Raw genomic sequence first — 26,558 nt, forward strand, 5'->3', positions numbered from 1 at the left:
GCCCGGCTCCGCCAGGCCGCCCGCGCGCGGCTCCAGGAGCGCCCCGGGCCCGGCCCGGGCGGCTGCGGCTCTAGCCGGAGGCTTCGGGGGTGCCGGGGCGCCGCACCGCAGCCATGGCCCTGGTGACCTTGCAGCGCTCGCCCACGCCCAGTGCCGCCTCCTCCTCGGCCAGCAACAGCGAGGTGAGCCCCGGGCCCGCGGCCCCGGCTGGGCGGAGCAGCCGACGCGCCAGGCCTGGGCCGCGAGTGTACGACTGCGGGCGCCGGGGGCGGCGAGGGGGCGACGGCTTGCGGCCCGGGGCCTATGGGGACGCCGCTGTATGACCCCACCTGGGCAGCCGGACTGCGGGAAACTGTGAGGATGCGATGCCCCCCTGCTACCTGGGGGTGACCTCGTTTGGGGGTGACTGTGTGTGCGTGTGTTACGCCCGTCTGGGGGTGACTGTGCACTGAAACTGTTTGGCTGATCTCCGTTTGCGGGTGACTGTGCAGACACTCTGTGTGTGTGTGTGTGTGTGTGTGTGTGTGTGTGTGTGTGTGTGTGTGTGTGAGTGTGACATTGACCTCCGTCGGGGGTGCCTTTCCGGGAGACTGGATGTGCGACTGAAACTCCTAATTGGGTGACTGTATGAGACGCGGGTTGTGAGATTTGTGACCCTGTGGCTGGTGTGGGCCCTTTCCCTAAGCGCCTGGCTGTGTGTAGGTGAGACTGTGTGACTCTGGCCTGTGTGCTGGGAACGGTGCCTATGTGACACTGTGAGAAGCCACCAGCATGCCCCTGTGAATGTGAGATTGTTTCCCTGACCACACGCCCCTGGAGTTCTGACTCTTGGTGTCAGTGGCCGTGCCTCTCAGGGAGCCGTGTCACTGTGTGACAGTGACCCAGTGAACTGAGGGTGCTGTGGATCTTATGTCGTTGTGTGCATCCTTTTTGTAGCGTCGTTTGGGGCTGCATGTTTACATGCATCTGGCTATGAGGCCAGTTCTGGGGTTTCTGTGTTTGTTCGGGTGCATTCTGCAGCTGCATGGCTGCACCGTGCCAGTTTCTGTGGGTCTGCGTGTGACTGGGCCTATGTGTGGCTGGCTACTTCTTGCGCTGGGGTCAACTGGGGAATTGGTCCTCTGAGTCTACAGTTGGGCTGGACTGCCCTAGGCTGGGGCCTCAGGTCTGTGGGCAGGCCACTCCTGTGGCTTTGGGGCCGACCCTGATCCCCACTCTTCCCCACCTTCTCTTGGAGAACCAGTAAAAGCCTCTGATCTAAACTCGTATTCATGGCAAGGCTGCGTGTTGGCCTGAAGGCAGAGCAGCTGGAGGATGGATGAAGACTGTGGACTGTTGAGAGAGGGCTGGAGGAGGAGCCGTGCAGGCCCAGGAGTGGCCGTGCCAGCATCTGGGCCATTCAGGCCCCTTCTCAGTGGGGGAAGTTGACGGATAGTCCTGAAAGGTTTGTGTGTGTGTGAGGGACAGAGGCGAGGACCTGTATTTGGGTTGACATCCCTGCCTGTCCCACTGGCTCCTGGCAGGGTAGCTCTCTTCGGCCTATTTTGCAGGGACTGGCAGGAACATTTTCAGAGAGGCTGCACCCTCCTCTTGAGGAGAGGCCGCTCATGAGTTATCTCATCTACAGACAGGAGATTCTAAGAGCCCTTCCTCTGCACGCTGAGAAAGAACATTGGTGGCCAGTTGCCTGCAACGGAGAAGTCAGGCTGCAGTAGCTTCTCTCCTCACAGAGACATCTGTTCTCCTACATCATCCCTATTACTGCTGTCTTGCAGTTGACAAAGTACTTCCATGCACTTCATCTCATGTTCCCTGCTCAAAAACTGTGTCAGATGAGTGAAGAGTTCAACGTCAGGAAGGGGTTATATGGAAGGCCTCTCAGCCTGGGTCTCTGATTCTAAACCCCTGTGTTAGCCCTGGTCTGTTTCTGTTTGAGACATAGTAACATTATTTTATTGGATTATTTTTTAGCTGAGCTATAATTCACATACCATAAATGCACCATTTTAAAGTGTAAAATTCAGTGGTTTTTAGTATATTCACAAGGTTGTACAACCATCCCCAACCACTGTCTAATTCCAGAACATTTTCCTAACCCCAAAAAGAAACCCATATCCCTTAAGCCATCACCCACAATCTCCCTCTCACCACCCCACTATGCCTGCCCCACTCTCACCAACTCCAGGCAACCAGTAGTGTACTTTCTGTCTCTGTGGATTTTCCTGTTCTGCACATTTCATGTAAGTGGAATGATGCAATATGTGGTCTTTTTTGTGTCTGGCTTCTTAGCATCATGTTTTCATGGCTCATCCATGTTGCAGCATGTGTCAGGACTTCATTCCTTTTTATTACCAACTAATATTCCTTTGTATGGCTAGACCGCGTTTTGTCGGGTGTTTAGATGGTTTCCACGAGACACATTTAAAATGATTATATAAAGTATTTTTTTTCACAAGGTGCCGATAACCTGGCAAACATAGAATGCAACTCACCCAGTTTTTATTTGACTTGAGCAAATCAGCAGCCTTAGTCGCCCAGGGAGCAAGCAGCGACTAGGATGTTCCCTGGAAGGCAAGGCTTTCTTCCAGATGGGATGAGGCATGCAGGAGCAAGGCGGGAGCAGGCGTGTGCGCCCAGATTTGGGGCTGGGCAGCTCTACCTCTAGCTTGACCTTCTTCGGGTTACTTCTTTCTCTGGGCCTTGGCTTATCCGAAGGGGCTGACTTCCTTCTTGTGTGTGTTCTTTGACATACGGAGCTTGCTTCTCCGGAGTAACCAACTTTCCATTGCCTTCCATCCTGAGACTCACAGAAAGTGACCGAGAATTCCGTGGTCTTGAAGTCTGTATCCCCAGATCACTTCCTCACTGGTCCAAAACTCACGACAGCTGTTTCCTGACCCAGCCTGTCCTGCTGCACGGCGTGGGAACTGTAGGAAGTCACAGCCTGGCCAGCAAAACAACACTCCTCTCTCTTTCAATCCTTTTCCCAGTCTTTAATTCTCATTTATGTCATCTTACTGTTAACCTTATCTCATTCCTTTGCGAGAACAGGCAGAGAGCACAAAAATAGATAAATCAATAACTTTCAGGAATGGATCGTCACACAGTTATTTTTGATGAACGTTCAAGGTAACTAATTTTCATGGGCAGATCCCCAGTGTCTTTTTTTGGGGTTGGATCAGGGTTTCTCGACACTCCTGACATTGGGGCCTAAAAATTCTCAGTTGTAGGGGGCTGTCTTGTGTATTTATAGGAGATGGCTAGCAGCACTCCATCCTCTACCCACTAGATGCCAGTAGCACCCTCCAAAAAACTGGCTCCAGACATTGCCCAGTGTCCCCTGCCGAGAGTACTTGCCCCCGGGTGAGAACCATTGGGTTAGACCCAACGTTGTCTTCGAAGTTTGCGGTGATTGTTTTGTGAGTGGCTTTGTGTGCTTTCCTTCAGGACTGAAGTTCATGGCCCTATGGTCAGCAAAGCCCTTCCCGATTTCCCACTTCTCCTTCAGTGTGGGGTAGGGCGTGTGAGTACAAACTGGCCGCCAGGGCATGCCTCTGCGTAATACTATACATACGTTATCGTAATACAAGTTAGGGACTCCAGGACCTTGTGGTGTGTGTTCCGTGCTGCCCAGACCCCTCCCTGCATCAGCTCTGGACCCTTTCCCTGTTGCTGTTGGCTTCTGTCTGGTTTCTGTCCTCGATCAGCCTTGCATCTCTTCCAGCCATCACTGCTTTCCAGGTTTCTCTTTCCCGTTCAATGGGCTCCTCTGTGTAACATACAAAACATGCCCAGTCCCAATGGTGCAGTGGTTTGGGGGTGTGTTTTCTTCTTATTTCAGTTTTCCCTTTGAAAGAGGAAAAAGAAAAAGAAAAATTGCAGTCGGGGCTTAAGTCGTGGTTTTACTTTTGAAGCCTCCCCCCTTGGCCTTTCAACGTTTAGAAATTATCAAATTGTCCCTTTCTCTCATTTGTATCAATAAACCAATCGCCTAGAAAGTTTGATACTCAACATTGCAGCCATTTTTGAGAACCACCAAGAGCTTTTTAAGACCCATAGACAGTCAGCCTCATCCTGGCCACCTTCCATTGTGAAAGATTTTGCCTGGAATGGGTTTTTTTTTTTTTTAAACCAGTCTGTTGGGGCTTAAAATGGTGTTGATCCTTCAGTGATGGCCTCTCTTGAAGGAGGAAATGGATTCTCTTAAAACATAGCCCCCTCCCCTTAAAAAAGAAATGCAGGATAAGGTCGAAAACAACCCTGGAAAGTTGAGAACTGAGGGCTTAACGATGTGTTGAGCGACAGTGCCAGAGAGCAATGTTACCAGATATTGATCCTCGATACTGTGGAAGGAATGTGGGCAAATACTGGGAAACCTCTACATTCCTCCATGGAAGTGACTCCAAGGAACAGCAAAGCCGGGTTGGTAAGGAAAGGGTGTGGCTGTTTTAGAAATAGCCAGGTTTCCTGAACATCTGTATCTTTTTCAGACACCAGAGCAGCAAACGTGAGATGGGTCTCAGGCTTGCTGCTTGTTTTGTCTGTGGGGTGACATTCTCTTTCTCCGCAGTTGGAGGCTGGCAGCGATGAAGATAGAAAGTTAAATCTCAGGTAAGCAGACTTTTAATTTTCGTTCTGAAGTCTTCTAAGCAGGTAAGAAATACTCTTGTTTCCTACCTCAAAAAAAAAAAAAGAATACACCAGTTTTTTTAGTAGTGCTTTAAAAACTTAAACATGTGTATAATTACATACAGCTTTAATAACATTATGTAATGTTTAGAAAAGAAGGAAGATAATTGCTGTTATTCTGCCACCCTTGCCTTAACCATCCTGAGCATTTTTATGTAGTTTCTTCCAGGATTTACCCTTTGCTTTTTAAAAAAAAATAATCATGTAATATGCTCTCTCATTTCTATCCTGCTTTTTGTAAGGTCTTCCTTTTGAGGTAAGCGCATTGCTGATTTGAAACAGACAGACATTCAAGCCCCTAAGTTTATTCATTCAAGGTGGTTTGTTTTTGTGTGTGCTTGTGAGAAATCTTGAGCTATGCTCACTTAAAAAAATTTCTAAAGCCGTAATCCTCAGTTGCTATGTTCACTAGTAGACACCGAAAACATTTTTGTGTTTCTTTGCCAAAAATTAAAGCTTTCTCTTTGGGTGTTTTGTTGGTTTACAGAAGATTTAGCGCTTCATTATATAATATATTCCTCTGCACCAAGGAGCCATTCTTAAACTCTGACTCTTAGAGTTTAAAAAAGTAAACAGTTTTAGGGATAGCGTTCTTTTAAAAAATGTTTCGGCTTGTGAGGATGCGGCAAATTAATTGGAAAAGGAAACAGTGTTTAGAAACTGGGGTCAGCCATTTGTTACTGAGAGCAGGATGTTTTCTCCTGGTTAAACTCAGATGCAGAATGCAGAAGTGGTGGAAATATATTTAGCTTGTTTTTGAAGTTTCTGTGTGTTTGAGTGAAGGGAGGGAAAATACTTTTATGGTGGCACAGATTATTTCTAAAGATCATACGTGTAAGGAAATAATAGCCTGCAAAAATCAGAGATATCTTATTTTAATTGCTAGGTCCTTATTTTAATACTACACTCAAGGAAGTGACAGTGACAAATTTCCTCTTTCCCCTGGGGTTTTTGGTTGCTCAGGGTCTCAGCCAGGGCTGGAAGGCTGAAATTAGCCAGATTCCCAAGTGGGGGCAGTAATGGGCTGTGTTGCAGATCACACTGGCATTTGGCACTCTGCTTGGCGGCAGGGAGGGGGAGAAGTGAAAATATGCTCCTTGGAAGCTATTTGGGTGCAGAATAACTGGGAGAAGGGCTCGCTAGCCACTGTGTGGGGCCCCCAGAGCAGCCGCAGGCACCCTTCTCCCTCCCTAACCTCACTCCAGCCTATACCTGGAGTCGGAATCTCTTCCACCCTTTGCCACCAGCCCTTTCTTTCAGGGCTGTTGCCCAGGAGGCAAATTTCTCACTTAGATTGTCTTTAGGGATGACAGTGTTTTGCATTGTGTACAATTAATAAGAACTTATAGATAGCAGTAATCTGAAAATGTGTATGTGCCCTTCAGACCAATAAGAGGCCACTTTCTCTGCAGTTTGGAGCAAGGAAGTAATGAGTCAGCAGCTCTGTATAGTTGCATATTTAATCCCACAACAACCCTATGGGGGGTATTTTCCCAGTTCAGAGGTGAGGAACCTGAGGCCCAAGTTTGCACATGGGATGTATGTGTGGTGTGATAAAAAAATACGGTGAATGTTTAAATTTAAAAAACAATTTATTACAGTAAAAGACACATTGTCATTAATCCCCTCAAAATACTCGCCCTCACTTCGAACACACTTATCCCATCGTTCTTGCCACTTTCTGAAGCAGTTCTGGAAGTCCTCTTTTGTGAGTGCCTTTAGTTGCACTGTTGTGGCTGCCTCGATGTCCTGAATTGATTCAAAACATTAACCGTTCATGGTCATCTTGACTTTGGGGAAGAGCCAGAAGTCACATGGTGCCAGATCCGGTGAATAAGTGGGTGAGGACACGCTGTAATGTTTTTATTTGACAGAAATTGCCGTATACCAGAAGTGATGTATGACACAGAGTGTTGTCATGATGCAGGATGAGTTACGTCACCCTTTAAAACACCTCTCAACCGTAGCTCACACCCAACTGACTGCACTGAACAAGTTGAAATTTGTCACACAGTTACTAAGGTTTGATGTGCTGCTTCCTGTATTAGATGCCTGCCTTTCCATTGGATAGCACTCGGCAGCAGCATTCATTGTATCTTGATCACACCTCATACTATATTCAAAGCTAGGCCTCTGGTGCCTCTAACACCTGAGTTTATCATACTGCTCTGCCTTTCGCGACCAGGTCAGTTGTTCAGCTGAATCAGCTGTCTTAGACGTACAGGTGAGGGACCTTGCCTAACGTCATCCAGGTGGTTAGAGGCAGCGCCAAGGCCAGAACCGATGGCCACCACTAACTTGTGGCGGTGCTGCCCAGGATGTCAGATCACTGATGACCACTGTGAGTCCCTTTTCACTGCTTTCAGCATGTTTCCGATGCCATTGGGAGCCCTGGGAGACCCTGGGCTTGAGTTGGGGACCTGGCTGTGAGCTTGCCCTCTCAGATTCCCTTTTCAGTCCCTCTTCACTCACCTTGACATTTCACTCCCCTCTTTTCGGCAGAGGACACCATCCTGCTTTCTAACACTCCTAGCCAAACAAGACAAGTTCTGTTGTCCTGGTTTAAGCTTTGACTGGACCTCATTCACGTCTGTGTGTTCATTTGCATTTTCAGGCCTTTTCTCTCTAAGGCTTTCCTAGAGAAAAAAAATGTATGGAATGGTCCGTTGTTTTTGCTCGTCTGGTGGGAGGAGAGTTAGGGGAGAGCGGAGTTTTCTTCGCTTCAAATTGATCCTGCCGGTAAACTGACATGATTTAGCTTCTAAGGAATGCTGGCAAGGGAGGGAAACTGGGGATAGCAGACTAGTCCTCTCCCCTTTTCTCTCTTCTCTGCAGAGAAAGCAGGTAGCTCTTGGCTTCCCTCGGTTCCAGGTCCCACACCTGCCTGGTGTGGCAGGTACACGTGCTTTTGTTTCATCTCTCACTTGGCGCTTCCTGTAGTGATAGCTCCGTAGCTCCCTGCCCGCGCCTAGCTTAAACGTATCACTGTAGTTCCAAGCCTGTGGTAAATTGCGTACATGTGTGAAGCGAGCTGTGGGGTTCGGGACCTGGCTCCTGCAGTAGCGGCCAAGTTCCTTTACCTCTGCGTTACTGCACCTCTGTGGGTCTCAACTGTTCATCTGTGAGACAGAGGTAGAACTATGACCGACCTTTCAGGGTTATTGAGTAGTTTGTGTGGGGGCTCTTCACACAGAGTCAGATCCATGATGGGCTTGGAGAGCAGTTGCTGCATTTGGTCTTCATAAGATGTCGCTCATTTTGGTGTTAGCCCACAGCATAGAATTCGAGGAGCCGACTCCCTACAGGTGCTGCGTCCACTGTGTCACACTGGCCCGGCCCCAAGAGAGCCACCATCGTGGACGCTCTGTGACTTGGAACAGCCCACATTCTTTACCTGGCAATATCCCTATAAGTCGCAAATAGGAATGCACACTTTGCAGAATCAGTGTTGTAATTCACACAGTTTCCCTGAAGGCCTTCTGCAAAGTGTCTCCGGAGCTGATCATCCCTAGCCCAGAAGGAAGCTAACCGACACAGAGCAGTATAGATCGCTTCTTGCGCTCCTCTGCCCTGCTCTGTGCGTGTGCAGACTGCTGCTGGCCTCCAGCAATACCCTTTTGGAAGCTGTGCAGTTCAGACTGTGGGAATCAGTGAGCAGATGGCCCCGCTGGCAGCCGCTCCTGGCTCCCTCGCTATCCTGGGAGCTGCCTCAGCCTGGCATGAGATGTAAGTGGTTGTGTGCCAGGCCGGGCCCCAGGAGGGAATATGGTTGTGTTGTCTCCAGGGTGTGAATCAGGAGTGACTTTTTTTTTTTTTCCATCCACTGTTTCCAAGTCAAACACATGAAAATGTTCATTAGCGTTTTTAAAATTTTTTTTCTTGTGTGCCCAAGTAAATATTTGGGTCAGAATGGCAGGATTTTGTCTTCTCTGCTTTCAGTGGGAAACTGTAAAGTCCCTTATACTTCAGCCTTTCCCTCCACACTCCCTTCCCCTTTTTGGCCTTGACCTGGAATTCCCCAAGGACTCCATTCTCCTTAGAACCTTCTGAAGTGTGGCTGTGCCTTCTCTCTCTGTCCCACAGTGTCAGGGTGGGGTGGCAGCTGGCATGTCCTTGGTCCACAGACTGTGCTTCCTCATCTCCATTCGGCATCTCTTCTCCTAGGCCTGTGTACCCTTTGGGGTTCCTCTCTGCCTTTCTTGGCGATTTCTTAGCCTGGACATTATGGTCCCGGTTGATCACCTGTCCAGGTAAGGCCTGCCAAGAGGCATTAGGCATCCGCTGCTGCCAGGCTCCGTGCAGCAGGTCGCTGTATCAGTTAGCTGTTGCTGCGTAACAAGTTACCACAAACGCTGAGGTCCAAAACAGTATCTGGTTATTATCGCACAGTTTCTGTGGGTCAGGAGCCTGGACATGGTTTAGCTGGGTCCTCTGCTTGGGGTCTCACATGGCTGCAGTCAGGTGTCGGCCAGGCCTGAGGCTCAGGGCCTCTTCCAAGCTCACCCTGGTTCTTGGCAGAATTCATTTTCTGGCAGCTGTAGAAGCCATGGCAGCTTGGGTCTTCAGGACCAACAGGAGAAACTGCTACTACGGGGTCCTATAATGGAATGTCATCATAGGAGTGACCATCACCTTTCTCATTCAGTGTAACCTGAGTTGGGGAGCAACCGTCCCATCCTGTCCCCCTGGTGCCATCACACTCAGGATAGGGGCTCCCCTGGGGCCCCTACACCAGGGCCCGGGATCTTGGACCATCCCAAGAACCTGCCCACCAGTCTCAGTCTGTGAGTTCTTGACATGCCCCATCTAATGTAGAGAAAACGTTCGTGTAAATGAGTAGGTTTTCATTCAGTGTTACAGGAGTAGCAGTGGTGTCTTAGGTAAGGGTTATGCCAACTGAGGGGTCAGTCCTCGTGGGAAGAGACCAGGAGCACCAGAGGCCCACAGGATTGACCACCATTCCGGTGGCCGCTGTGTTCCCTCCACTCAGCACTCACACGCTTGTCCACACTTGGAGGCCTGGCGTCGCTTGGATTCGTGCCCACGTTGAGTAGTTTGGCCTCTGAAGTACCACCTCTGTTGATGCTTAAACATTTTTTTTTTCCATGAGCTTTGGCCATAGGGAGAAATAGGGCTAGGTTTGACTCCAACCTGTATCGTCGGTCACCTTACCTGGCTATTACATGACCTCGAGCAGGCCTCAGCTTGCAGTGGGCAAAATCATATGCCATGTGTAGGGTTGTTGTCAGAATTAAATGTGATGATTGCGTGAACCTCTTCTCCCCCAGTAGACATTCAACAAACGCCCCTGCCTTTACCTCCTTCAGGGCCCGGCTTCGGTAGGAGATGATTCATGACACTTCCGTTTTCTTCCCACAGGCATTCTTGCCCTCCTTAGTATTTCTTTGGGACTTGGTCCTTGCTGTGTAGTATTAAGTACGTAAGTGTTCTCCACTAGCAGGACTGGCTGTGTACTTCGTGGAGCCCAGTGCTACATGAACATTGTGGAGCCCCTTGTTAAAAGATGAAGAACTTCAAGATGGTGGCAGCAGGGCGTTAGCCCTTCTGAGCCTGAGGCCTTGAGCGACTGCACGGGCGCCTGCCCAACTAGGCCACACGCCCACCCTAAGGACAGGGCCTTCCAGGCCTCTCCCCTCATGGCGCCTGGTGTGCACTGGATGGGCCATCACGGAGCTGTAAGTTGAGTCTTCTGTGTTCATCTCACAGTGGTCTCGGATGACATACAGGAAACAAAGGACAGAGAGATTTTTCCTGCCATTTCCCCCTGCCGTTTGGCATGTCTCAATACCCCTCTGTCCTAATTTGTCTGCTTATGAGTCATTCATTCAACAAATATTTATTGAGCACCTACTATGTGCCAAGCGCTGTTCTAGGAGCTGGGAATAGAGCAGTGACCAAAACAAACCAAAAAAACCACCCTCTCCTTGTGGCTGACATTCCGTTGGGGCAGACAAGATAGTAAGATAAACAGGTACATTAGTAGCGTGTTGGTAGATGCTAAGGAGAAAAGCAACGCAGGGACGGAGGACTTGGACGTGATTACGTCACAGATGCCCTACCCTGTGAGTCGCCTTATGTGCATTATTTTATTTAGTCTGTGCAAAAATCCTGTGAGGAAGGTGCCATTTTTATTCCCGTTTTCTGGATAACAAGGCAAAGCCTCGGAGATAACTGGCCTAATTTCACGTAGTAGGAAGCGGTAGAAGCGGTAGAGCCAAGACCTTCACGCTCCACTTCTCTTTGACTCCAAAACCTGTGCTCTTAACCCCATAATTCAAGAGCCAGCTCTACTAACCCTCCTCCCAGTTCCATATCTCCCAGCAGGGGGTAGATGGAGTTCATCCGGGAGAACCGTGGCTTTGCAGTCCATTCTCCCTAGAGGTCCCACTATGCGCTGAACTCTCCTGAGAGCAAAAATTGTCAACTATCCCCCTTCCTGTATGGTCATATGGGCAGAGCATCCAGGGGATAATAATACCAGCTAGGTTTATTGGGTGCCTGTAGGTGCACAACACTGGGTTTGCAACTTTGTGCACTTGATCTCAGCTTGCGGTCACCCCAGCCTGCAAAGTGGGTGCCTGCCTCATTTGAAGAAACTGCAGTTCAGGGAGGCTGGTGAGAGGCCGGAGCCAAGCTTTGAACACAGGTCGCTGTGAATCAAAAACCCACGTCCTTTCCTTTCTGCTCCTGCCCCTCCCATGAGACGTGCACATTTGTGTTCAGCTCATCCTTTCCTGCGCCCAGCTCCTGGCTTCCTAGGCAGCGGCCTCCCGTTGACTCCTAATATTAAATAATTAGGATATACAAACGTTAAAAGTTTTGGGGCCATTATACTGCTTTGCTGTTCTTGTCGGTTCAACTCAGGTATTCTTCCTGGCAGTTTGTTGGAACATTTGATTATAAAATCAGAATTTGCCTTTAGTATTCAGTGTTAAATACTTTTGGTTGTTAGGAGACATCCTAGAGTGGGGACAAATGAGGACAGAGGCAAGGAGTTAATTTGATTCTGTTGGAAATTAATTAAACTTATGATTCAGGTTAATAATTAAAATGAATTTTGCTCCAAGTCTAGGAGGTTTCATTAATCTTTCCAAATACCAGTACTTAGACTTGAAAAGAATGCGGCGGAGCCCCTGTCTCATTCTTCCCAAGCACTTAGCACTCCAGGGAAGCATGTGTGTACCCCAGAGGAGCGTGTACACACACTAGGAATGCCCATAGGTGACAGTGATACCAGTGATTACCCTCCCGATAGATGGAACAAAGCTGTGAGAGGGAACCAGAAAGCCCATGATGTGTCATCTGCTGTGCACTCTTAGGCAAGTCACTAAACATCTCTGGGCCCCCATTTCCTCTTTGTAAAGTGAAGAGACAGATTAGATGATCTCTTCCAAATCCAAGAATCAGCGTCCTTCAGTCCACCCGTCTACTTGTGTGTTACATTGTACTTCTCATGACTCCTGGTAGATTTATAACAGACTCAAGAGTTTCTCCTTTATTCCCACACTGAGAGCAGGGTCAGACATTTCGTCTGGCCGGGCCAGGGTGATGATCTGACCCTGAGACGGAGAAAACTAGCGTGACCACTGAATTGAAGTGGACCCTTTGCTTGGAGCCACCTCCTCCCAGGCAGGCCTCGCCCTCAGGAGCAGGGCCACAGGCACAGCAGCGATCATGAAAGAAGGGACTCCCTCCCACCTTTAGAGATGGTATTTGGCGTATGTTGTGCTGTGGTCAGATCTCCATTTGGAGAGCATTTTAGAAAATTCCTAAGGCTAGGAGAACATCCAAATGGTCGTTCTGCTTCAGGGAAGGCTGCAATGAGAAAACAGGATTAATCAAAATAGGATTAATCAGAGTAAGGAGGAGTCATCTTCAAGGCACGCTGAGTGATTGGGGTGGGGGTGGGGGGACACGACCCTGAGCCTGGCCGGGGGCGGTGCGGGAAGTGTGTGCAGTGGGTCCCATGGTGAAGGTGACGTACTGACGAGACAACCAAGCTGGCTCGCCTTGCGGTGTGGTGGCAAGCGTCATAATGAGATGGGTGAGGCTGCCGTGTGAACTACAGAGGTCACACAAGTGGGCCTGGGCCGGACAGAGCAGGGCCCTGGGTGGGTCCAGGCCCCGACACCTCACCGCTGGTGTGACCATGGCCTTGGGCCATCCACCTTCCCTCCCCGAAACTGAGGGCACTTGTGCGGCTCAGAGAGTCTTGTACTGTGTGTGGTGCCTAGTCCTTGCTTGGTATCTCCTGACACAGTACTTGTAACTGACACATGTGTTACTTGCAGTGATGATAGTGAGGGCCCCTCCTGCTGCCCTTCGAGACCTCTTTCCCTCCATAGATGGGGGAGGGGGGCAGTTTCACCCCAGAGACCAAAAGTTCAACCAAGTGGAAAAACAACCCATTACTGACCTATTTTCCTCCAAGTCCTACTGAACTGTGTACCAGGCTTTCATCTGCGAAGCATGGTGTCTTGTGTGCCTTTATTTTTACAGATTTTTCTTTCTTTCTTTCTTTCTTTCTTTCTTTCTTTCTTTCTTTCTTTCTTTCTTTCTTTCTTTCTTTCTTGTTTCTCGAATGGCTACTTTGGAAGCTATTTTCTTTTTAAAAAGACTTGATTTTAAGGAAGGCCCGTGTTAGAAAATGTCTGGTGCTCTCCCTGCTGGGGGCCACCCTGCGCTGGCAGAAGGAATGCCCAGTCAGGGCCGGGCCCAAGCTTGCCAAGAGCTCTCAAGGCGTTTCCCCAAATCTGAGCCCAGTCAGAATTCCCACAAGGGAGGGGATCGTCAGTGTGGTTTGGAGAGAGCCAGGCCAGCTGCCATCTCTCGAAATCACCTGCCACTTCCCAGAGGTCCAGACCCACCTGTTCTGTGCTGGGTCTGTTGCAGGTGAAGTTTGGGAGTGGCTCTTCAGGGCTGGAGTGGAGGCCACTGAACCGAACGGGAGCCTGCTCCCCAAGCCCTGGATGCTCTGTGTGGAATAGCAGGGAGGGGGTCTCTTGAGAAGCAACCTGGTAACGGAGGCAGTTTTTACGTAGTTATTTGCTTTATTTATCAATTGAGCCAATTTATATTTGGTGCCTATGTATGTAATGGGTTCTGTGCTGAATGCTGAGGATTCTATGTTAAGTTAAACCAACAGCCCTTTCCCTCTGGTAAGGTAACGTGTGTGTTATGTCTGCCATAGCTCTGTCCAAAAGGAATTTGAAACAGCTTATACAATTCATAGGAAACAATATAACTTAGAAAAGTGGGGCATGGAGAAAGTAGGGGCCAATAAGACAAAGTCATGGGAAGGCTGGTGTGTGGAATGCATGGCATAATATCGGTATCGTTAACAGAGTTTGGCTGCAAATCTGACTTTGAGCTTCCGAGGAGTCAAAGCAAAGAGAGAAACAAGATCAGTTGCTTGATTCATGGTGTCCTGAAAATAACTGCCAGGTCAGTTCCTCTGAAGAATTCTTCCTGATAGATAATTCTGATAAATAGTGGGTGTTTCTAAGGATATCCAGTGTGACGGGCAGACAAGCAGGTTGTGGGCCCTGAGGCCCACAGAGAGAGCTCCTGCTGTGTGCCCATCCCACCAATTAACCTGAGTGCTTGTGGGTTTGAGCGGTGAAGTCAGCGGCAGTGATTGGTGCCAAAGCTGCTGGCTGCCCCAAACACTGAAAACAGGATGCTGAGTCACATCCACAGGCCTGCAGCATCCTGACGTTGCGTGCCCTGCACAATGGGAACCTTGCACAGGCCCGTTGGCCCCCCGCCGTTCCAGTGTGGCCTCAGAGCAGGAAAATGTTAAAATTAGGTCTTCCATGGGCCGGGGTTATGTGTGTGTGAGGCCCTCAAACTCTGGACACACATAGGCCGAGAGGAACTTGGGGCGAGCACAGCTTCCCATCACTCCCCACTGCCTTTCCATGAAGCAGGGCGGCTTCCACTCTGGAAAGCGCAGAGGGAAAAGGGTCCCAGGCAGGGAGAGGTCTGGGTTGGCGAGGGTAAAAGTGTCCCAGAGATGATGGAAGGGAAAAGCCAGGAAGTCCGCCAGGGACGATGCCTGGTAAAATGGTCTTCAGCGCTTATCACCTGCCAGGAAAGAATAAATCGTGTTTTCCCAAAATCCAGTTCAGTGGAATTTTAAAAAACAATTAAAAAATTTGAAAACAATGAAAAATGTACAGAAAAGTTGCAAATACAGTACAAAGAACTTTTTTCTGAACTGTTTTGAGAGTAAGTTGCCAGCCTGATGCCCTTCAAATGCAGGCAGGGACGTTCTCCTATAAAGCAGACCCTTGACCACTGACCCTGATCGATTACTGCCATGTAACCTCAGACCTCACTCGTGATCTGCCGTTCGGCTCAGTAATGTCCTTTGTGGTAGAAGGCTCCAGTTCCGCATCCCCCGTTGTGTGTCGTTGTCCTGTCTCTTGCGTCTCCTTCAGCATGGAACATTCCTTAGTCTTTCTTTGACTCCCATGACTTGGAAGGGGACAGGCCCATCATTTTGTAGAATGTCCATTAGTTTAGGTTTGTCTGATGTTCCGTTCTAATTAGATTTGGGCCGTGCATCTTTGGCAGGAATAGCACAGAGGCGATACTGGATCCTTGCTGAATCCTGTCAGGTGGCACACGATTTCAATTTGTCCCATTACTGGTGATGTTCACTTTGGTCACCAACCTGGCTTTTGCCTGGATTCTGTACTGAACAGTTAGTTATTCTTTACCCTTTATTATTGAGAAGTATTTCTTGGGGGGATACTTTGAAATTATGGTACTATCTTGTCCCCTGTCAACTTTTCTATTCATTTATGTCTGTATGGACTCATTGTGTGTTTTAGTCATTGGTCTATAATCGGTTAATTGTATGATTAACTTCAAAGTTCAGATTGTCCCCGACTTGACCAGTGGGGTCTCATTCCAGCTGGCTTCCGTGTCCCTTCACATGTCCACATTATCCTTTAGGCACATCCTTGCTTTCTGATACCAGATGCTCCAGGCTTCATATGGTACTTTCTGTACCACATCTCTGGAGTCAATCATTTCTCCAAGGAGCTCTGGTTCCTTTTAGAGGAAATGGAACTTAGAAGCCACGGTAGGTGTGCTTATTAGTATTGGAGTGGTGACATCCTCAGGACCTCAGCGGGCAGAATGAAGGGATGTGTATATGTACACACACACACACACACACACACACACACACCTGTAGTTATTTCTGTATCTATTTAAATATGTTGAAAACCACATGTTCAAACTGATACCTTCAATTCTGATCCAACACCTTCAGGTTCATTCTCATTTTCTCTCCGTATTTGTGACTCCCTTTTCTAAAGTGAGAAACGTGGCTCCCAGTTGGCCCTAAAATATTTACCTGTTTGATCAACCCCCCTGTCTGCAACCTGCCTCCCATCTCTGCAGCCACCTCTCCCCTGCATGGATGCCTTCCTAGCCCTGCTCACCACCAGATACCCTACTCCAAGTACCACACCCTCTCCTCAACTCAGATGCCTGCCTCGCTCTGCCTGCCAAATGGTTTTAGGTCTGAATTGTTGGGGAAGAGAAATGGGCTTCCCCCCCACCAAAGAAATTTTATTGGGGAACAGTGTGTTTTTCCAGGACCCATCAGCTCCAAGTCAAGTAGTTGTCTTCAATCTATTGGGTTGTCGGAAAAGTCATAACGTATTTTTTTCTATGTTTTTCGTTGCAAAAATGCGTCATGATTTTTCCAAAAACCCAATAATTGTGGAAGGCGCAACTCAGTGGCCCATGTGGGAATCGAACCAGCAACCTTGGTGTTGTGAGCCTGTGTTCTAACCACCTGAGCCAACCGGCTGCCTCGAAATGGGCCTCTTTTTTTTTTTTTTTTAGCTGAGCCATCTTGCCACCTGTTGGCAGTTCAGCAGCTGCTCAGCTCGGGCCGGAACTTGAACCGCTGTTGCTCAGAACTCATACTCTTGAGCGAGCTCTTAACCAACTGAGCCACTCGGCTGGAAATGGGCCTTTTTGATGCTGCACTTTCCCGAGGTGTCAGTTCAGCAACAGTCAATGCTTCAGAGACAGGCTCCTGGTTCCCTCTCCTGCCTTTTCCACTTCTTGACTGTCGGAACTTGGCAAGTGACATAACCTCTCTGAGCCTCCGTTTCCCTATGTATAAAACACGGATGGGTGCTGAGGATTAGGTTGGGTGAAATGTATGATGTGCTCAGCGTGACACTCACCCAAGATGTTTATTCGCGTAGGGTTCACTGCATGCACACTGTATTCTGGGCAATGACAGGGGTTCCGGTGATGGAGCAGGCATAGCCCTCCCTCTCAAGACACTCAGGGTGATGTGGAGAAGGTAGTTGTGTGGTTTGAAGCTCTTGGTTGCTAAGAGGACCTGACCACCAGGTAACTAACTCCACCTAGGGCATTTATGTGGTGAGTCTTATTTGTGCAGTGCATCCTGTGTGCAGTGAGGGCCCAGTGGGTTCCAGCAGCTCAGGTTACCAAGGTGAGTTAGTCATGAGATGCTCTGAAGGCTGGAGAGGAGGACAGCTCGGTCAGTTCTTTTATGAGGATTTACTTAGAATCTACTATATGTCAGGCAGGGAAGAGAATTTTGAAAACTATGTGTATCCTGGCCATTGAGTCCCATTGGGAAGTTAAAATATAGTGACGTGAAGATTAACTTGACCACCAGTTGGGTAAATAGGTTAAGACACACAGTCTGGGAGTCAAGGGCTTGGGGTCATTTGACTTAACCTCTTAGCCTCGGTTTCCTTTCCTGCAAAATGGGAGAAGGTGCTATAAAACGCTGCAAGGGAAGAGCCAATGGCTTGTGGCTAGGGTGGGGAGGGAGAAAGCATGAAGTTGGAAGATTGGCATGACGTGGGGAGGCAGATGCGAGAGGGACAAGGCTGTGACTAGAGACCCAGATAGAAGAGTTTAGAAGGACAATGACGTAGGTAGGGATAGAGCAGCGAATACGTCGAGTATGGGAGAAATAGTGTGAGAGGTAATACAAGGAAGGTTTTTATTATAAAAGCACTTTTTTCTAATTGTGTTATAAGCTCCTTGAGGTCAGAGGGTGTCAGGTGAATGAAATTTAGGTTAGTGACATATAAGGGCCAATTGCGGCTACCATAGGAAGCTAGCACAGGAAGTTTGGGCTCTAATCTATAGACAAGACCACATCATTGAAAGTCCAGGAGCTGGGCAATAATGTAACAAAGAGCCATGGTTAGGGACTGCGTGGAGAGGGTTACAGGCCTGAGGTCCCTGCCCTGACTCTCACTAGGACGAAAGCTCCCGGAACTGTGTTGTCTTGGGCGAGAGCCGCCAGCCACATGGGGCTAATTAAAATTTAATTTAGTTAAAATTAAAGCAACAAATGCAGTTCATTGGTCACACCACTTTTTAAGTGTTCAGAGGCGACCTATGGCTGGTGGCTGCCATATTGGGCAGCACAGGGAGGGAACAGGTCCATTCTCTGGGAAGGCACTGCTCTGCAGGCACCTTAGTACCCAGCAGAGAGCCAGGCATACCGTGGGGCCCGGTGGGTGCTGCATGGCTCTCAGGGTGAGGAGGGTCAGAAAGGAAGTGGTGACTGAGGGACTGGGAAGGAAGGGGCCCCTGTAAAGGTTAGGACTTGGCCACCAATGTTTATGGGATGGAGCTGCATACCACAGAAAGGGCTAAGAACCTGGGACAGTTGGGACTATCCATTTTTGGAATTTTTGAGTTGTTTCGAAAACATTTCCTTCATGTGCCTGTTATTGCTGGCTGGCTAAGTTGTCTTTGCTGCCATCACATTCCCTGCACAGTGCAGCCTTTATACCTTTTGCCCTTAATAAGGGGGCGCAGATACTGGTATACCAGATATACAGAAGAAGGTGGAACTAACTCTGGCTTCCACAGACAGAGCCTGAGGGCCCTTGGGGGACCATCAAGGACCTAGCCTAAGGTTTGCCTAGCTAACTCAAGGCACATCATTTGCTGTCTTATTTATGCAGGAGACAAAAATCCTGCTTTTGCGAGCTTGCCTAGAATATTCAGCTGCTTGCTCCTACCCATTGGAGGAGAGCTCGTAGCTGGCTTCAGAGAAAATGTCTCTTACTGTCTGACATACTTCTGGACATTCCTTCGCTCTGAGAGAAGCCTACGCCTTCTAGCCAAACAATACATGCCCCAGCAGCAAAGACATTTGTAACGAGCCCTGCCAGCATTTCTTGCCTGTGACCCTGTTCCCTAAGTATAATGCCCTGCAGAACTGGAATGTCCCTATTCTCAGCATTATGTGTTTAGGGGAACAATTTGGGAGTGCTAGCTTGATAGGTGTGTCAGGTGCGTTACTTGTTTTCTTGTGCTCCGAAGAATGGTGTTTGGAACAGGGCTCTGCCAAATTATACTGTGAAGCGCAAAATAAAAAAAGAACAAGGCCTTGCTTGGTACAGCTCGGGGTCTGTGACTTTTGAGCATAAGTTCGAAATGAGGGAAGAACCTGTGGGAGAGCAGTGGAAGGAATTTGCTGCATCCACCTGCAGACTTAGCCCACTCCACATAGGAAGTCTTCCATCTCCTTTACATCTTGAAACACTTCACTTTGGGCCCAGAATCCATCTCACTCATCACCAGTAGTGGTTTGGAGGTAGATCCGTATCCATCCAGCTTTACCTGCTGCTACTGTTGCTGCAGGTCAGACCATCCTGCCCTCTGACCTAGAAATTCTGCAGGAAGAGCGCTGAACTTGGAGCCTCTCAACCCGGGTCTGTCCCGTATTAGCCATCTGACCACAGATAAGTCATTTATCTTCTCTGTCTTGGTTCTTGCATCAGAAGAATGGAATTATAAGAATTAAGAGCAAAAATGTAGGGGCAAGCCCTCTGTAAACTATAAAGCGCCTTTCAGATTGAAAGTATCATTTCCTTAAAACAACACTCATTGAGTGCCTATGGTATACCAGGCTTTCAGGTGCTGGGAACTTGTTAGGTTGACAGCTTGGTGGCTTAACCATAAGCCCAAGGTTTGGTTCTTAGTTTTGCACATTCTGAAATTTTAATTTATTACTACACTCAAGTTCCAAGAAACCAACTTGTGCTAATCAAATTTATAAGAAACTGACTTATAAATCAGAATATACATTTATGAATTCACAGTGGAGCCTTTTACAACAGAGACCAAATCCCGCTCTGTTCACTTATAGAGGACGTGTAACATACTCTCCTGCTCCCCACTCTCCTCTTCTTTGTTCATTGATCCTTCGAGGCCCAGATTTTGATGATGTTTCTCCCAAGGAGATGTCCTCGGGCTCCCAGGCAGGGCTGGACGTCCCTTCTGGGTGTGTGTGTGTCCGCCTGTGCATGGGTGCACACACCTGCAGCCCCCTGTACATACCTTTGCTGTGCATTACATTACGGTTACAGCCCTGCATCTGTCTGACCCATGAGAATGTAACGTAGCTCCCGGGCAGGGGCCGTACCTGTGTCATTTCTGAATCCCTGGGGCTTAGCACTGACCAGGCACAGTACATATCTGTTCCTCTAAATGGAATGGACAGAACCTCCCCTTAGGAGCGTTCAGTGGCACCCACCTTTTCTATGGTGACAACTCTCTCTTCGTTTCCTTTTTTTCTAGAATTATCAAGTCTGCTGGACGAACCGCAGCCCACTGTGTAATCACTGTGCAGGGCCAAGTGCCATCGAAGGTTAATTCTATCCACGTAAAAGTAGTTTGGTTCATTTCCAGCTGCCCAGTCGGTGTGGAACTCTTCAGAGCCTGTACTTCAGGCACATACTCTCTGATTTTGTGTGAGATGTAGTGTCAGAAATCCTCAAATCATACCGCTTAAGTATCGTCCAGTTTCCTCGTCTATAAAACTAGTACAGTAATGTGGGCTCCGTCAGCCTTCCTGGAAGAGTTTCTAGAAGATCACCTGGGTTGACATTAGCTCGAGTGCTTTGTAAACAGCAGAGCTTATCAGAAGTCTGATCTGTCATCATCGTTATTATTGTCATTTCATAGCGTTGTAAGCAGGACTGCCTTTCAAGGGCAGGAACACTTGTGACTCTGAAAGTATTTGGCAGAAGATGGGCACGTGCGCTTATCTGCTCACCTGTTCTGCTGCTGCTTCCAACGGGGTATTATTTTGTTTTTTGACCTGGCATGACCTCCCTTCATTGTACCTAATCGCATTCTTCCCCTTCTGAGTTTTTATTGAGTATGTGTTTTTATCGGTGTTATCTTTCACCAGCAGAAAACATTTATCACGCACCTACTGTGTGTGAGGGATTTTTATGAAGCCTGTGGGAGAAACCAGTTTTCTCTGTATTGTCTGTTACTGTGAAGGTCAAGGGCATCTCAACCTTGGCTGTGTGTCAGAAGCACTTCTGGAACTTTTTAAAAGGTGGATACCCGGACTCACTGCAGACCTTTCGAATTAGAATCGGTTCAGGTTAGACCTCAGCGTGAATGTGTTTTAGAAGTTGCATAGGTTCTTCACCGGGAAGAGCGCAATGATGGTGCCAACTTGGGTCAGTGAAGCAACGTCCTCCACAACTAGACTGAAGAACAAAACGACAGCAACTTGTCTGTTCCCCTTCCCCCAATTGCCCCCAATAAAAATCTTAAAAAAAAAAAAAAAGAAGTTGGATAGGTTCTTCAAATGCATAGCCAGAGGGGGAAATCAGGTCCGTTCCCATTATATCCTGTAGTGTCATGTTCTACACCTAATATTTTCATTTCTCAAGGAATTAAGTTTCTAAGGGGCAAGCACACCCCCCAACCACCTGACCATATACCCATCCTTTAAAGAGGATCGATACTTTTGCCCCCGTGGACAGTGGGGCAGGCCTGGCTTAACGCTGCATTCCTTAGTCTGCAAACATTTGACTGAACCGAGACCCTGTAAGTGAATAGCAGAACATGCATAAAGTAGAACATAAACTAGAACCCAGAAAGGTGGATTCCCAGACCAGTGCATTTTACTTTCTGAAGCTTTGACGTGCACCAGCGTCACTGAGGGAATTGGTTAAAAACGAGGCTCCCTTGGCGATCCCTGGAGACTGTTTCAGGAGCTTGACTGGCTTCCTGCGTTTGTCTTATGAGGAAAATCGTGTCTGCCTTGCAGAGCAGTGGGAACTAGACGCCATGGCGTAGCTAAGCGCCTGGTACAGTCTCTGCCACGTGATAGGTGCCCGGGGAGTGACAGTAATGTTGATGAGAAGTGGCTTCTTGACCAGCTTGGCTGTGCTTCCCACAGAATTCTTTAGGATTCCCATTCAGTCTAGAAGGACTGAATGATGTGTCCTGTCCCATCACTGGGAAGGTGGCTGTGGGCGGGGGGATCGGGGTGGTCCCCCTGGGGCCTTCTGCCTGTCTCCAAGGCTGGTGGAAGAACTCTGTCGCCAAGGCTTCTCTTCCTGAGGTCCTAGTTCCCTGAATGAGTCCTTCCCTGTTTCCTGCACACAGTGCCCTCACATGCTGGGAACAAGCACCGAGGACGAGTTTGTGCTCTGACTTCTCAGGGACATGTGCTTTAGCGGAACCAAAGCAGGTGATGGCAGGGTGACACTGGATGGGTAGGGACAATGGGCATTCCAGGGGTTAAGAAGGGGAGTGCGGGGACGCTCGGATTTGGGTCTACTTCCGTCTTGTAAAGACCTGTGCTCCTGGGTAAGCAGTAGTTTCCTCAGCTGCAAAATAAGAAACATTGTAGCACGTGTTTTACTTAATCCTTTTGTGAGGATGAATTCCTCGTTTGGGCCTTGCGGAAACTTCCTGATAAGACCTTCCTAGAAGTCTCTACTCCGAGCTGCTTCCTGCCAAAGAGTTCCAAAATCTACCAGTGAGATGCTCTGTCTTCCCTCCTCGAAACGCTAGAAGGGTTCCTGTCTCAGGGTCCATATTCCATTCTGCCCTGCATTATGGTTAATCTAGGCTTAATTTACTTCACCAGTTGAAAGAATATCAGAACATACACTATAATAGAACATAAATTAGCATAGAAACAGAGCTCCTGGCTGGCTCCTGCCGGGTAGGTCTCGGGGTCCTGTGCCTTGGCCCTCCAGGACCGGGCCCGCCTTACCTTTGCATCCTGTCCTGTTCTGAGCACCTTGTGTGCAGTTCTCAAAGCTGCTACTGTGTTTCCCCGAAAATAAGACCGGGCCTTATATTAATTTTTGCTCCAACAATCTATATTTATTGATTTATTCATATACAAACATCTACATTTATTCAAACAATCATGTCTGACTGACAGTCTTAACTGGGGCTTATGTTTGGGGAAGGGCTTATATTACGAGCATCCTGAAAAAACCATGCTAGGGCTTCTTTTCTGGGTAGGTCTTATTTTCGGGGAAACACGGTATATGATTGCATGTGCGGTTCCCTCTACCTGGAGTGTCCCCCCACACCTCCCAGGTACTGCCTCCTCAAGTAGCGATTAGCATGACTGAAGAATTTCCAGAATGTTAAAAGTGCTTTTGAAAGTACCACATAACAGTGGCAGCTGCCCACGGTCACCGTTGGGTGAATGGATGGGGATTTGAAAGAAATAAAAATCCTTCACTATGTCAATGGGCACCGAGAATGGAGTCCTGGCTGCTGGGGATCTGTGACTGGGCGGCCAGCTGTTTTCCCTCACCGTTTCGAATACCCACCCTATTGCATGTTCCCGAGGCCTACAAAACAGCCGTGGGAGGAAAGTGATTAGAGGAACTTCAGCTGTTTTGCTCCCTCTGAATGGCCCTCTTTCATCAGGATGTGCAGGCACAAGGGCCTATTTTAACCCAAATATCAGGGGAAGACAGAATTCCACAAGCCCCGTTTGCTCTCGGGGTGGGAACAGCATCTAAGGAGGAGGACCTCCTTGCTGACCGATTCTAGCCTCTTCTTCACTTACCTCCTTCCTCCAGAGAGGGTGGAAGTCAAGAGCCTCGGGCAGGTAAAGATGTGACTCCTGCAGTCATGAACCTGTTTCATTTTACCGACGTCTGCATCTCCCTTCAGCCACCTGCCTACTTCTGCTCGTCAGGGGTTTCCAGCCCAAATTAGTACGTATCACCACCTCTGGTTTCTGTCTTCCTACCGTGTGTCTGCGTCTGGATGCTTCTGGATGCTTGTGCTCTGTGAGGGCTGGGGCTTTTTTGAGGAGCACCGATCGAGGCGTTCGTCTCTCTTCAGTGCTTTGTAGCAACTTTGGTCTCATGTCTTCTTCTAAAATGGCAGTAAGCAGTGTCTCAGAACATGTTTGTGCTGCGGTGATAAGCGTGTCGAGGATGGGGGTTGGGAGGGCAGGGACTGAATTTGTTTTAAATCCCCCATCAGGATGTTCCTGAAAGGGACGGAGGAAAACAGTTCAGCTTTGTTTGTCTGGGTCTGGACTTCTAGAACTTTCCTCGCTCTTTTTGGGACACCGGCATCTTTTGGGAGAAGGCTGGTTTTTCGGGAGCCGGGACAGGTGGTCTGTGCTACCTGGCCCCCGGGTACATAGGACAGGGCACTTGTCATTGCCAAATGAATTTGTTAAAGGACTTCCTTCCCTGAAGGGGCGCCTTGAGGCTAATGAATCGGGGGACAGTGCCTCTCAGAAGCCTGGCAAAGAGAGTCCCACGGAGCCCTGGCAGTGGGAAGTAGTGTTCACGTCAGCCACCCAGAGGATGCGTGCGGCTCTGGGCCTGCAGTGAGCTCTGGACAGAAGACGGGAAACAGGATCACGGAGAATATCTGCATCTAGTTTTCATAAATCCTGTGCCTTCCTGTGCCCTGCGGCCTCTTGGCCCCGGGAGTCATCTTGTGCGGTCATCTCGTGCTGACGCCTCTCACCGCCTCCCCAGATGCAGGGTGATGGCACAGGCTTGATCTAATGTGTTCTTTGGGCTTCCCCGCAGCTTCCAGTCTCACTCTTTCCAGTAAACGCCTGTGACCAATTCCAGGAGGAGGACAGAGGCTAAGTGTCCTGGGGCCCCCTCTGTACAGCTCCCCGACTTCATGTGCAAATGGGAGGCTCTGAGTCTTTATCAGCCTCTGGAGCCCTGCGGAACAACTGGCCTTGTCAGTGATCACGGGATAAAACCAGCCTATTCTTTTGCATTGTTCCCCTTTCTTTCCAAAGGAAGTATAAGGGAAACCAAGGGAATTTTTGCCCATGATTTCCAAGGCAAAGGTCACTGTTAATGGCTGGCTGTTTCCAGCGTGCTCGGGTTTCTGGTCAGTATGGATTTCCCCCCCCCCCCTTTTTTTTTAACTCATGAACAAAAGAGGCTGATGTTGCTTTGCAAAGATTTTCCCCTAGCTGCTTCGATGAACTGATTGTTGTTTTAAGTTTCGTGGTTTGGGAGTCCCTTGGGCAGCTCTTTTAAATTTTGATGGGAATCAGTAGTAAGTGAGCTGTCTAATACAGAATCGTTCTGAAAACAAACTTGGTCGTAAACTTTTAAGGAAGGGAGAGGGTGACAAGTTTTAAGAGTAGAAAAGTGGGTGATTCTGCGGCCTGCTAAAATAAAACAGCCTGGATTTAAAATTGGCCAGATGGGCGCTAAAGAGCTTTCTTGCCTTCCATGGGTGAGAGTGAGACTACGAAGAAAGGATGCTTCTCATTTCTTCCATTATTTATAGTCCTGGGCTCCTCAACTCTTGCAACTTGCAGCACAAATATGTGACTAAAGGTGGAAAGGATGGCGTGGCAGGATATTTGTGATAATAAATGAAGACGTGCTGTATAGATGTAAAGTATTGGTGTTATGAAATCTAAAAAACCAGTTATCAGTAATTCCAAGGCCCAAATAAGAGAGACAGAACTAAGCCTTATTATTTAGTATTTGAGCAGTCACTATATTTAGCATGGGAGTTTAACCAGGAAAATAACAGATTTTATTGTGGACTTTACAATTGTCTAGAAGATAACCATTTTTGCTATTCCAGGAGCTGCTGACTTAAATGCTAGTTTGTGTGGTGAGTTTTCTTACCACCTTCCTTATATATTAGATTTAGCAGAGTTTTTTTATTCCAGGATTAGAACTTTTAAATATTAACGTTGGGTGTCTGGGACAAAGGTGACCTTGCTTTATTATATTATAGAAAATGTTCTTGTTTTTTCTATCAGGAATTGATTTGCTTTCTGTTAAAACAAACAAACAAAAAATGCTGCTTTTTCTTAGAGATTTTCCCTTCAAATCATTTCTGTGTTAATTGGTTGCTCAAGAGAGAACGAATGATTTTTATAGTTCCCTAACATTTAAACTGTGATCTTTCACAAAATTAATAAAAATAAAAAAATTTTTTCCCATTATAACATATAGTAAATGTTTTATATTACTTTGAAAATCAAACAAAAATTACCATTTTAAAAAATTACTACTTGCTCAATAGTGAAGATTTGGAAGATATTAAGAGGTGGAAAGAAGATAATCATAAGTAGTCCAACCCTCCAAAAAAACCTTGAATAATTTTGGTGTATTTTATGGGTAATTTTCAGAGTTGATGGTATTTTTGAATTATTGGTAATAATTCATAGCTAATACAGTCTATTGATTTATGGTCTTCATTTCTGCATATGCTAAAGATTTTTTTGATGGCCGATTCATGAAAGTGAAAATTTTTTTAATTGCAAATTTTTTAGTTACCAGTTGTGACTATAAATCAGCCTGTCCTAATCAGAGGCTCAATTTCTATTTTTAGAAGATGTTTCATTACAGCAAGATCCCTTTACAGTATCTTACAGGAAGGAGCTCTTGGCCCTGGAAGAACCTTGGGTGTTTTAGCAGAAGTGTTATTCTCCAGCCACAAGTTTGTAGCAGAGGTTTGGGACGAGAACTAATATGTGACATTATGCTAAAAGCTATTTGATCCTGTTTGAATTTTACATGCCATTT

The 26,558-nt window shown here is 47.8% G+C and overlaps 1 protein-coding gene across 1 annotated transcript in view; it reads left to right on the forward strand.

Moving 5' to 3' along the window:
• The first annotated feature begins 6 nt into the window (after positions 1–6).
• SSH1 (slingshot protein phosphatase 1) overlaps positions 7–26,558 on the forward strand; it is a 59,010-nt gene continuing 32,458 nt past the window's right edge. The window contains exons 1-2 of the mRNA XM_019649066.1: positions 7–182; positions 4,571–4,611. Of these exons, the coding sequence (XP_019504611.1) occupies positions 114–182; positions 4,571–4,611 (110 nt within the window). The 5' untranslated portion in view covers positions 7–113. The remainder of the gene's footprint in view (positions 183–4,570; positions 4,612–26,558) is intronic.

The sequence above is a fragment of the Hipposideros armiger genome, unplaced genomic scaffold (assembly GCF_001890085.2).
Source record: "Hipposideros armiger isolate ML-2016 unplaced genomic scaffold, ASM189008v1 scaffold_129, whole genome shotgun sequence".
NCBI lineage: Eukaryota > Metazoa > Chordata > Mammalia > Chiroptera > Hipposideridae > Hipposideros > Hipposideros armiger.